General features: G+C 31.0%; 1 protein-coding gene across 4 annotated transcripts in view; it reads left to right on the forward strand.

Annotated features, from left to right (window-relative positions):
* LOC143229964 (eukaryotic translation initiation factor 5-like) overlaps nucleotides 1-14050 on the forward strand; it is an 80722-nt gene that overhangs the window by 43849 nt on the left and 22823 nt on the right. For all 4 annotated transcript variants that reach the window (XM_076462859.1, XM_076462856.1, XM_076462858.1 and 1 more), the window contains 3 exons: nucleotides 5494-5655; nucleotides 8802-8966; nucleotides 12569-12703. In XM_076462859.1, the coding sequence (XP_076318974.1) occupies nucleotides 5494-5655; nucleotides 8802-8966; nucleotides 12569-12703 (462 nt within the window). The remainder of the gene's footprint in view (nucleotides 1-5493; nucleotides 5656-8801; nucleotides 8967-12568; nucleotides 12704-14050) is intronic.

Here is a 14050-nt window from a genome sequence, read left to right on the forward strand (position 1 = left end):
ACACACTGTGTGTGTGTGTGTGTAATGACCATTTCTAAGTTCTTAAATTTCAATTATTTTTCTTAAAACATAAAACAGTATATAAAAAATATATAAAACCATGATTAGTACTATTTATGATTGTAAAGAAGATTTTGCATGTGAAGGATATAAAACAAAACATTTTTAGGTTTTTACATATGCATTTTTCAATTAACAAATTAAATTATTCTGTAAATGTGATGATACACTGCTGGCCAAAATCTTAAGGCTAATGAACATAAAATATGCATTTTGCATTGTTAGGTTCAACCACTTGTTTGAGTAGAGCTTTGAAAGATGAAAATAACAAAAGGGAAAATAAATATAAAAAACTTCTTGAGCATTTAATAGGGAAAATGCGAACACTATGGAATTAGCCTAAATACTAACTGGTTAAAAGTTAAAGACCACACCAAAAAGAAGTGCTAAACAGGGTAGGAAATGCCCAACAAGAGGTCTCAGTAGTGAGTTTCATGGTCATCATTGTGAATAACTTCAAACATTTGTTTTGACATGGTCAATATAAGCATATGCAGAAGGCTGGCTGGAATGTTATTCAAAGTGGTGAAGATGGCTTCACGAAGATCATGCACTGTTTAGAATTGACGTCCATTTCTATAGACTTCCCTTATCATCCACCCCCAAACATTTTCAGTGGGGTTCAGTTTGGGCAAACACGCTGGATGGTCCAAAAGAATCACGTTATTTGCCATGAAAAAGTCCTTTGTCCTGTGAGCATTATAGATTGCAGCGTTGTCCTGCTGAAAGATCCAATCATTTCCACACAAGCAAGGGCCTTCAGTCAATAAGGATGCTCTCTCCAACATGCCATTGTAGCCAGCTGCTGTTTGATGCCCCTGTATAACCTGAAGTTCCATTGTTCCATGGAAGGAGAAAGCACCCCAGATCATGGTGGAACCTCCTACACTGTGCCGTGTAGTGAATGTCTCCGGTGGGTTATCCTTATCATGCCAGTAACGTTGTAAGCCATCTGGACCATCCAGGTTAAACTTTTTAACATCAAAGAACAAAACATTCTTCCACTTTTCTACATCCCATCTTTGGTGCTTCTCAGCAAAGTTTAACCGAGCTGTTTCTTGGTGTGGAAGAAGGCGTGGCCTTTGAAGACGTTTACGGTTTTTAAAGCCTTTCTCTCGTAGGTGCCGTCTTATTGTTCTTGAGCTGCATTATGCATCCGTAAGGGCCTTAATCTGGTTCGACGATCTGCTGGCGTCTTGCCGGACAACCCGTCGAATCCCCCTGCTCAACACCGGCGAAATTTTCTTGGGCCAACCACTTGAAATTCTCGTTCCGTATCCCTCTGGGTCTTTTAAGAAATTTGCAACAGCAGTTTTACTACGCCCAATCTCACCAGCAATGGCACATTGAGAAAGACCTTGCTTTTGCAGCTCGACAATTCTGCTACGTTCAAACTCTGTCAACTTTTTAGCTTTTGCCATGTTTTTACCCAGTGTAACACAGGAGATGTCAGTGGGAGTTGTTGACATTGCTGATGCTTGAACACAAATGTCTAAATGTCGTTATGTGTTTATTGATTAAAGCTTCATTTCAGTATGGTCTTAAACGTTTGACCATCTGGTATTTAGGCTAATATATTCATTGTTCTTAAGATGTTGGCCAGCAGTGTATATGTGTTTTAACCTCCTGACCATAGGAAAACTAGTTATAGTGTTAATAAGTGTATCATTGAAATATTTCCTAAGAAGAATTTCTAAATATTTCCAATTTGGTATTCATTTGAAAAGAATAAAATATTAATAAATTTAAAACTACATTGAATGTTGCATTGTTCAACATACAGAGCAAGTTTGAAACATAAAAAGCTTTAAAGTTACATAAAAATGTGAAGTTTTACATCAAGTAAGCTTTGTTAGAGAGAAGCTGGAATATATAAAACTGATTTTCTGTACATGGGTTTTTATTCATTTGTTTTATATTAATAATAACAATAAGGTTTGGGAATATTTGTTATATAGTGTCATTTTATTAATTGCTTTTCTGAGCAAACCCTGTTTAATTCCCTGTACAGAAATCCAAATGTTTTTGCCAACAGTTCATTGTATTCAGCCTCCTAACAATTTGTCTCTTTGAAATACCAGATGAAATGAAAATAGGTACTTGTAATTTGTCCACTAGACAATCATATTGAATATACACCATGGTACAAAGCATAGCATTGACTGCACATTTTGTATTTATTTATTACTATTTTTAAGAAAATTACTGTTAATTCTTTATATTGGTATTCATACAGTTAAAACGTAAGTGTTAAGATATCTAGAAAGTGAAGTTTTATTTAAAATGGAATTTTGATAACAAAGACATAAAAATTGATTAAATCTTCAAAAATATACTGAGAAGAAAATGAAGTGAAGCAATAGAAATATACAAAACAATAATAAGAAAATCTGAACAAAAGTCTCTGTAGAAATTATATATGAAACTGACAGTTTATAGTTTTAGTATCTGGTAGTTTCAGTATCTGGTAGTTTCAGATGAAAGTATACAAACTTTCACCTGGTGTTCGATGATAATTTACACATTTCTGCCTGTTTTTATTTACAGCCATTTACTTTTAAAACTATATATTTAGACCACCTACTTTCAGAATTAATGTTCAAACCTACATCTCATTTTAGATCACAGTTTACATACCTCTACCTGGTTCTGAGGTAAAGTGTACAGATACACATCTAGTTCTATATAGTTTACATACCTCTACCTGGTTCTGAGGTAAAGTGTACAGATACACATCTAGTTTTAGATCATAGTTTACACACCTCTACCTGGTTCTGAGGTAAAGTGTACAGATCTACATCTAGTTTTAGATCATAGTTTACACACCTCTACCTGGTTCTGAGGTAAAATGTTCAGATCTACATCTAGTTTTAGATCATAGTTTACACACCTCTACTTGGTTCTGAGGTAAAGTGTACAGATGTACATCTAGTTTCAGATCATAGTTTACACACCTCTACCTGGTTCTGAGGTAAAGTGTACAGATGTACATCTAGTTTCAGATCATAGTTTACACACCTCTACCTGGTTTTAAGGTAAAGTGTACAGATGTACATCTAGTTTTAGATCATAGTTTACACACTTGTACCTGGTTCTGAGGTAAAGTGTACAGATGTACATCTAGTTTTATATAGTTCACACCTCTACTTGGTTCTGAGGTAAAGTGTACAGATGTACATCTAGTTTTAGATCATAGTTTACATACCTCTACCTGGTTTCAGAGTAAAGGGTAGTATTAATATAGTTTATTGTACATTCACAAAGTGCTCTACACACTTAGCATGACTTGGTTTTAGAGTAAAGAGTTGTATTAATATAGTATATTGTACTTTCACAAAGTGCTCTACACACTTAGCATGACTTGGTTTTAGAGTAAAGAGTTGTATTAATATAGTATATTGTACATTCACTAAGTGCTCTACACACTTAGCATGACTTGGTTTTAGATTAAAGAGTAGTATTAATATAGTATATTGTACATTCACTAAGTGCTCTACACACTTAGCATGACTTGGTTTTAGAGTAAAGAGTAGTATTAATATAGTATATTTTACATTCACAAAGTGTTCTACAGACTTAGCATGACTTGGTTTTAGAGTAAAGAGTAGTATTAATATAGTATATTGTACATTCACAAAGTGCTCTACACACTTAGCATGACTTGGTTTTAGAGTAAAGAGTTGTATTAATATAGTATAGTGTACATTCACAAAGTGTTCTACACACTTAGCATGACTTGGTTTTAGAGTAAAGAGTAGTATTAATATAGTATATTGTACATTCACTAAGTGCTCTACACACTTAGCATGACTTGGTTTTAGATTAAAGAGTAGTATTAATATAGTATATTGTACATTCACTAAGTGCTCTACACACTTAGCATGACTTGGTTTTAGAGTAAAGAGTAGTATTAATATAGTATATTGTACATTCACAAAGTGCTCTACACACTTAGCATGACTTGGTTTTAGAGTAAAGAGTAGTATTAATATAGTATATTGTACATTCACAAAGTGCTCTACAGACTTAGCATGACTTGGTTTTAGAGTAAAGAGTAGTATTAATATAGTATATTGTACATTCACTAAGTGCTCTACACACTTAGCATGACTTTGGACTTATTGCTTTTCTTCTTTAATCCATAAATGGCTCTCGAGACAGATTTTAGTTTTTTCTGGTGGCGGGGGTATTGATTTTAAATACAATTGAAGGCAAGGAATTAGTTAACTAATAATAATTTTTCTGGCTAGTTAACTTTGGGAACTTTTCCATTCCTGTATCTGCTTGTGCCTTTGTTTCAGTATTTTTGTTTACTGGATATTTTGAGTTGGCATGTTTTTATTTATTGTTAAATAACTTGTTTAGTACATCTGTGTGTATGTTGATAAGCATTCGTTTGTATGTTAAGTAGAGAAATTGTCACTAAGTTTGTGGAACTAAAGTTGTCAGTCGTGTTTAAGTTGATTTTGTATTTTGTTTTTTAAATCGTTTTTTGTGTCAGTATTTACAATGTTTCATGAATCTTTTATCAAAATATGTGTATACTGTTGGTGTAGCAACATGACATACATGAAGTATTGTTAAACTTTAATGACTGCTAATGCCACTGATGACTTGGACCTGCTGAAATCATTTAAATAAATACATTGATATATATAACTTAAACAACTCTTAGCGTTTTAGTAATTTTATTTTTATGCTTTTGAATTGTAAGGAATGAAAGATTTTTAATTTGGTTTAGAGAAATATTTAAGTACAAATTTTTATAATCTTGTAAATGGAAGCTTCAGGTTATATTGTGTGTCTGTTACAAAACCAAGATTATCAGAGCTTAAGTTGTGGTCTGTGTGTTACAAAGAAAAAATATCAGACAACCTGAAGCTTCCATCAAGTTTATCAGAGCTTCAAATAATGTAATATTTCTTCATGAAAAAGATTTGTTGAGCTGTAAGAAATTTCCTTAACTTTGAATATTTAGTACCAAACTGGTTGTTCCCACCATTTTTTTGTGGTACAGTAGTTAATGTACATGAAGTTGATGTAGTATTATTCTAAAGACTTTTATATAAATTTATTGGCCAAAGTTTTACAGTCGTACTTTAAAATTCTCTGATTTAGATGATTTGGTTACGAATAAATATGTTGTGACAATAACTTAGAGTAATATGTTAGTCTAATATTTAGGAGTTTTTGTCTTGAAGTTATAGGTAATGTTTAATTATGTAACCATGTAAAGTCTTAAGAAGCCCTATTCATATCATATTTTTAATGGTATTTTCTTATTTTTTCATGATTTTAATGAGCTTTTGTTATTGTAAAATAGAAACTTTTCAAAACTCTAATATTTTTGTTTTAAGTATATAATTGTCACCAAGGTAAGGTAGAGGAGGAAACTGCTAACATATAGTACAATTTTTCACCATCTGTGTGTAGAAACATAAAGAAAATGGAACCCTTGACAATGCCAACAAGGACATTATGACTGAAGCAGAACGATTGGATATAAAGGATAAAGCTCCTTTGGTGTTTTGTGAACTGCTTTTTGATGAAAATATTATCCAGCAAATCAAGATGCATCGTATTTTATTTCTTAGAGTGAGTAAATGTATATTTCAGATATAATAGAACATCTGAATAATTTTGCTACCATTATATAGATTTTCTTATAGTTTTGAATGTTATAATATTTCTGATTTACACTTTTCAAGAAGTCGACATTTATGGAATTATGTGCCTGTCAGAGGTATTTTTACATTGAAGTTCATAAATGTTACTGTCAAATATATGAACTTTTTCCAATGTGGTATTAATATCTTCCCACACAAAGCTATCTCAATGTTCTTTCAGCCTTCCAAGCATTGTTAAAAAAGTTTTCATGCTCAGTGAATTAGACTAATACTTCAGTTTCATGCTATTAGTTGCATATTATAATTTATTTCAGATGAGTTTCTCATTTATTATATTACATATGTTGATGCATTACTATTTCATATAATCATAATTTTGAATTTGAGCTTAGTAGTTAATTAAATATTAATGTGTGTTAAATTTATTTGCTAACAAGATTAATACATACAATTTCCTTTTTTAATACAAGTATATTTTAATATACAAATATAAAAACAATACTGTTTATGATAATGGTTATTAGTAAAAGTTACTACAAATGACGATTTATATACCAGTTTTACACACTTACAGACAACACTGAGTCTTGTATCTGGTCTAGAAATAAATATTTATTGATGTTCCAGGTCCACGATGAACAAATTAGTTCTGAATCGATATTTTCACACCATTTTTAAGCTAGATAGCTGCTGATTCTTGATTGGCCTTGCACTTGGTACTAGTGAATTAATGTTCTCATAGAAATTCTAATGCCTGAAGTAATTTGCTGATGTTGAACAGTTTGTAATGTTTGAAATATGTATAAATGTTTTTGGCCAAATTGTGTAGTTTTCCAATTCGTAGACTCTCATCACAATTATAACTTCCTAGGTTTAAGGCACACCTACTGAAGCTGGCTAAGAATATTCTTCTCTGTCTCTCGGCTAGTCCCTTTTTGTAGGAATCATGCAAGGCTCTAGGACATTTACCAAAGTGTGCTTGCAATGATGATCTTGCATGTTTTCAGAAACAAATATTGTTGCTTCTCACTTTCAAGAAATATTTTTAAGAACAGATGGGACTTGGGCAATACACAGTCAAAAATATACATCACATGCAAAAAGAAAGCTATACAGAAACAAATGTAGCCACTAAAGTAAACATATAATGGGAAGTCTGTTACATGCAATTGAACATAGCATGTGACTACTCTCCACCAGTAATATTGTGCTATTTATATTGTATGAGGTAGCTTCCTCTACTGTTCTCACTCAATCCTCACTTTATTGGTTGGCATGACATTGTTCTGACATGTTTTTGCATATTTGTGATTATGCTTCTCAGCCATTTCATTTTATTTTCAACAGCTTTATTTTACTGTATTTTCATTCTGTTGCTTAAATTTTTTTATAGTTTTTCTTGTTACCAAATTATAAGAGATCTTAGAATGAATTTTAGTTTAATGTATATATTAAAACTCCTGTGACATATGAAAATGCTTCTGGTATGACTTCTCAGGTATTTGGTTTTACCTGTAGAGAAGATACAAGTTTTAATTTGTAGTGAGGTATATTCATATGTTCAGCTGATGTTTTCTTTTCTGCTCAATGATATTTCAGAAAAAGAAAAACACAACCAAAGAAAAGACTGGTTTTCTGGCACCTTCTTACTTTGGTTTGTCTTACTGTATACCTCTTCAGGGATATAAAGCAGTAAATCTCCACTGTTTACTGGGTTTGACAATGCCAATATAAAATAAGGTCATGCAGCGCAATTCCCAAACTTTCCCTGCATTGAAAACATAGTAATGTGAGATTCTTACTTGTTGATAGTTGTCTAAAGTATTACAAAATGTTTGTGGCTTTCTAGAAAGTCCAGGCTTATCTGATAAGTCTAAGCGAACATTTCCTACAATGTTTGTCCAAATCCTGACTGAGAACACATTGGAGTATAAGTTATCAACTTCTTAACAACATAGTTGTTGCAACAAAAATTATCTGAATTTCTTTATAAAAGTGAGAGAAAATATTTATGATATGACTCTGTACGGGTTGTATCAGATCCAATAAATTCAAGTATTTAAATGTGTGTAACTGTTTATGAAAATGTTATTCCCTACATTATCTTGGTTGCACAGCAGCCAGTAAATAGTTTCCAGCAATATAAATAGTCTGTTTTGGTTTAGCTAGTATATTTTGGGCTTAAACTGCTTACTTATCACTTTAGAAACATATTATTCAGTAATTAATTTTTGTTTCAATGTAGAGTAATATGTTCTAAAAACTGCTGTAATAAAACAGCGTACAAATCTCTAATGTACCAGAATTTTGTTAAATACAATACCATTTTGAATATCATACGTGTGTGTGTTATGTAGTGTGTATCTTTGTGTGTATGATAAATATTTTTTGCAAATTATATTTGCTAATCCTAATCATAAGGTTCATCCATATTCATATATAGAGATGGGAAAAGTGATGTGTTTGGAATATATATATATGAATTACTATACTGATACCCTAAAAATCCACTAAGTTACTTCACTTGTACAGCTTTCTCTGTCTCAATCTCTACTTCATTTTAACCTCATTTAAACATTGGTCATCCAGACATCATCACACTGTTTTCATATGTGGTTTTGTTAGGTCCATTGCTTCATCCTGTGGACTAACTCCATGGGATGAATCTTTCATTTCTCATTCCATCAGACCTTTGTCTATGTTCATTTAACAAATGTGATGATCTACTTTCCACCTTTGATATTTTCATCCCACTTTTCAGTTCCTCATCTTTTTTTGCAGTCTGGGATTATAGCTATCTGTGAGAAGAGGTTAGACAATAAGTTAATGTTTCCTTACACTAAATATCTATTTCCGACAGTTACTTCTTACACACTTGCCAGTGTTCTTTTAAAGTCTGTCTCTTCTCAAAAGTAAGGATGAAATGGGAATAACATTGGTAGCTAGCTATGCCAATACAGTGGTACCATACTATTGGTGAGAGTCGTCACATGCTGTGTATGTGTTCAGATTGGGATAGTTTTATGTGAAGAAAGGTAAGTACCTATTGGAATTGCATTTGTACTGTTAGGAAATGTTAAGTTTCATGAAAATACTTGTACTCTATCTCTGAAGTTCACTCATGAAAACCACAAGGCCCAAAAGTACTTACTAGGAGGGGTGGAACAGGTGGTGCAGCTGCACAAGGACTCACTCATGAACAAAGTCCCTTATATACTGAAAGCTTTCTATGACAGTGACGTACTAGAAGAAGAAGTTTTAATAGACTGGGCCAAGAAGGTAACAAATACTTCCATTGTTTTTCATTTGCATTTTATTAGCAGCTGTAGAGTTAGAAATGAAGCTATTCTAAGTGAGGATTGGAATGTGTGATTGAGTAGTTTCTCATTGGTTTCAGTGTATCCGTGTGTGTGTGTGTATTCATTAAATACTGTTAGACATGTTTAAAGAAAGGGCGTTTTTCTAGAGATTTCATAACTGTCACACTTTACCAGATAAAATGGTTGGCATCTTTGGAAAAGGTTATTCTGTGAATTAATTAAATAATTTTAGACATGTTTAACTCTATGCAATCCTTATCACATTGACTTTGTATTCACCAGATAACCTTAAATGCATCCATACTATAACTTTTAATGTTGTAAGTATATCTCAACAAAACTTTACAAACTCTTAGTGAACATTGATAACCTTAAATACATGCATACTATACCTTTTAATGTTGTAAGTATATCTCAACAAAACTTTACAAACTCTTAGTGAACATTGAGTGTATTTGTACACAGAAAATCAGATTTTTTAAAATATTATACAAAAGGTTTCCCAATGAATTTATGGAGTCTAACTCTGATTCTAGTAGTATTAGCTAAAACAAATTATTTGTTTAATCCTATTGGCATGGGTATCCTTTACTATACACAACACACATTTTTAGTATCTTTAATTCAAACTTTTGTTAAATTAAACTACTTTATGTTATATTAATTAAAATAACATAAAATCTTAGCTTATCTATATTTTAATAGTATAATAAGTTTTAAGGTAATATTTTAAAAAATCCTCATTTCCTCATATGTGTCACACATTTTCCTTAAGCATGTCATTATCTCTATTTTATCCAATACCTTTTGAAAAAGTACCAAATTAAATATACATTACTCTATATAGAATTGTATTGTTCACACAAACCCCAGTTGTTAGTCTTCAACTTAGTTTGGTTAGAGAGCTATTCAATAGAAAATCAGATCTCTTCCACCCATCCACCTGTTACATTCTCTTTCATAACACTCTGCAACACAAATTCGGTCTTTGATAGTATGTGTTATTTCTTAATTGCTTATGTTGTAAAAGTACAGAAAATGGCAATTTTTCCCTTCAAACTTTGCTTTTGTGACCTGGATAATTAAATTTATAAATTAACTTATTTTCTGTGTAAAAACGGGCAAATTTGCACATTTCCATTTTCATAAGGTCTGAATAAAACAACATATGAATCAAGATTTACATGTATTTATACTAAAGTTATATAAAAATGTTTAGAAGTGAGTAGTTTTCTGAGGTTTGTGGCTGTAAATCACTTTCAGATATCAGCCCCCAAATATAGTCTCCCATCATGTTTTTGTTATACGCTCCCAGGTCACAATAGCAAAGTTTGAAGAAAAAAAAAGGTCTTTTCCATTTACTTTGGGCATAAGCAATTGGAAAATAACACTTTCTGTCCAGGAACCAGTAAAAGTAAAGATTGTGTTACATAGTGCAATTTGTTAATAGTTCACTCTGATGTTTAATTGTATATTACTTATCAGGGAGTCAAGGTTTTTATCTATCAAATGATGCATTGTATTAAGTTATCTTTTGAATGATAAAATGTCAGTTTTACTCGAGAGCACCAATATTGCTCCTGTGGGAAGTTAACTAGTTTGGATGAACTTGTCTAATATTTGAAGCTTCGTCTGCATTATGTTGTTTAATTAAATAAAATTAAGTGCAATGTTATGAGTAGTATAAAAACATAAAGGTTCACTCTTTCTTCAACAGTTGAGAAAAAGATTAAATATTTTATTTCTTGTTTTCCATTGTTAATTCTATATGTATAAAAACAAAGGTTCACTCTTTCTTCAACAGTTGAGAAAAAGATTAAATATTTTATTTCTTGTTTTCCGTTGTTAATTCTATATGTATAATTATAAAAGTAAACTGTAAAAATAGGAATTTTTTTAGGTTAAGATTAGATTAACTAAAATAAATAATATCAATAATATATAAAAATGTTTCAAGAGAAACACATGATAGATGCCTGTATTGGTTGTAGTAACTTTTGGGTAATGTAATTCAAATGTAACATGAGCTGCATATGCCCAGAGTGATTTACAATCAATTGTTGGACATTGTTCAAAAGACAGGAAAACAATACAATTCAATTGTAAACTTAAAGCTCCTTAGGATAATGTAGTTTCATGTTACAATTTGAAGTCATTCTAGAAAGAAAAGAAATTTCAGGTTTTGATTTTTTTGTGGTTACAAGGTTATTCAAAATGATCTTGTTTTGAGTTAGGGTAAAAAAAATAACATTTGAAATATATTTAGGAGGTTTTAGAGATTACACAAAAGAAATTTAAGATTTCTAAGATCAGGAAAACTTATTTTTAATTTTAACATGAAAGTCACTTTGCCACATGGACTATCCAAATCAAATACATGTTATATTAATGGACAAATCTTTATTTTAGTTTATTAAAAGTACTTTGAAAATATGAATTTTTGTATGTGAAAGACTTACAATGTTAACTGAAAGACTCATTTTAGTCGGTATTACAGTGTCAACTGAAAGACTCGTTTTAGTCGGTATTACAGTGTCAACTGAAAGACTCGTTTTAGTCGGTATTACAGTGTCAACTGAAAGACTCGTTTTAGTCGGTATTACAGTGTCAACTGTTGATTATAGACTTAAGTTTATACTCATGGTAGTAGTTCATTAAATAATGCACCAAAGAATATAGCAAAATATCATGCAAAAATTTCCTCTGACTGTTAAAATTATCCTGGCTTTCTAAATGTGCAATAAGAGCCTTACAAATTTATTTAAGCTAGTTGTTAACTTTTCTCATGGGAATGAAGCTTGTACTCTGAGTGAACTTGATGTTTATCTGTTCAGAACACAGTTATACAATGTCATTTGATAGATGAAAACCTTCATTTTTCTGTTGGTTATAATTAAATATGAAAGAGAAGCTGAAAGAGCTAGATGTTGCAGGATGTTCTTTTTATAGCTTTGTAATCAAACAGATTTGGAGGCTATACAAACTATGGTTTGTCTGAGCAATGATGATATTATAGGAAGCAATATATGATTAATTTCATACATTTTGAAATGATGATATTATAGGAAGCAATATATGATTAATTTCATACATTTTGAAAGAGCAGTGGATAAAATAGAGATGTTATTGTAACACTAGGGGAGGTTCAGAATTTTTTGTTTTCTGATAGAATAAAGAACTTATGTACCATTAAGGTATAGATTAAGTTAATTTTTTGTAATATTAAATGGTATAACCTAAACAAAGAGTAGTTTAAAATATTGAATGTGAGAAATAAAACATTGTCATGCATAGTAAAGAATACCCAAGTTGGAAAGGGATAAATAAGACATGAGGTGTATATAGACAATTAGATTTACCTGAATACATTATTTTCTAGAAGGGATAGTTGTGTAAAAAAACAAACAAAAAGCCAGCCACCCTGGACAGTGAATGTATCATCTTTATTGATTTAAAATATACTACATTAACTTGAATGTTTAGTTTTGACCTACCTTGCTATCAGAAATAATTAGTAACTATTTCCACTTTGTGGTATTAAATCTGATGTTTATTATATAGGTTTCCAAGAAGTATGTGAGTAAGGAAATTGGAAATGAAATACATGATAAAGCTAAACCATTCATCAAGTGGTTACAGGAGGCTGAAGAAGAAGAGTCATCTTCTGATGAGGAGAGAGGTGAAGAGTCAGTTGAGGTATGTTTAGTGAATGGTTTGTTGTTATGAAACAAAAAACTGTTTTTAAGTAAAAATACTGTGAGAGTTTAACTCTTTCAACGTGAGTTCAGTCAATTTGACTGAACAGTTTGACCTCTTTCTACTCATTTATAAAGTTTTAGTAGATTCAATGCTTCTGACTTCTAGTATAGTGTATATAGCTTTATAGAGTTTAGCAGTCTTACAGTTAAAATTATAAGTCTTTCACATACAAAAAGTATTTTTAGTGAAGTGTTATTAATAGTTTATGTGCAAAGTGATTTTCATGGTAAGATTAAAGATCACTTTTCTTTATCTCAAAAATTTCACACTAATGTAAATTCTAAAGCTTCCAAAATGCATTCCAATTTATATTTTATCTACCTTAACTTGATACAGGATTGGTCAAATTCAAACATAGCATGAAACTGCATTTGTTTACTTTGAAATAGTCTTAAGCTTATGACAGTATATTTATAATTAATTTTTACAGTTTTACTGTCCTTTTAATGATGTTTCACTAGTATTCATGCTAAAATAAGTTGTTACTTGAGGCATGTGCAGTTCATGTTATACAATCAAATTACACTACCTACTACAAGCTGCTTATACAAGTCCATGCTTTGTGAACCATTTTTATTATATTATTATTATTATTACTTATTTTACTCAGTCTTAACTAAAAATATTTCAATTTTTACATTTTAATTTCTTTTATAATAATGAATAAACAAAGAATTAAAATGAGACACTTGAAATAAAGTACGTAACCAGACTTCAAAATAAAGTACGTAACCAGACTTCAAAATAAAGTACGTAACCAGACTCCAAAATAAAGTACGTAACCAGACTTCTGTTGTTTGTAAAATTTAAGCCTACTTTTGATACTTGTGAAAGTGAAGCACTGAACAATTTTTATTTAATAATATTATAAATTACTTAATTTGAAAGTAAATATTTTAAAAATGCACCTAAAAATGGATTTTTCTGTCGTGTGGTATGATGAATGAATGAAAAACTGTTTGTGATGTCAAGATATAAGTTCTATTGTTTTGCATGAATTAGGAACTCAAATTACCAATATTGACAGACTTTAATACAAGATAACCTCTTGTGTTTTCTATTTGCTGAGATATCAGTTGTGTACTTAATCAAACACAGTGGCCCCACTCACTTCTTTCCAGTTTTGGAAAATCTCCGTTATATACACTTCTGTCTATGACATGAATGACCAATTGAAATTTCAGATTGTCCCCTGAGTGGCTTTCTCAGCCATTTTTAAGTGTTATGACATCATCTTCTCCTTTTAAAATGACTTCAAGAAAGTAGGTTGAGTCTTCAGTCGAC

The sequence above is a fragment of the Tachypleus tridentatus genome, chromosome 10 (genome assembly GCF_004210375.1).
Source record: "Tachypleus tridentatus isolate NWPU-2018 chromosome 10, ASM421037v1, whole genome shotgun sequence".
Taxonomy (NCBI): domain Eukaryota; kingdom Metazoa; phylum Arthropoda; class Merostomata; order Xiphosura; family Limulidae; genus Tachypleus; species Tachypleus tridentatus.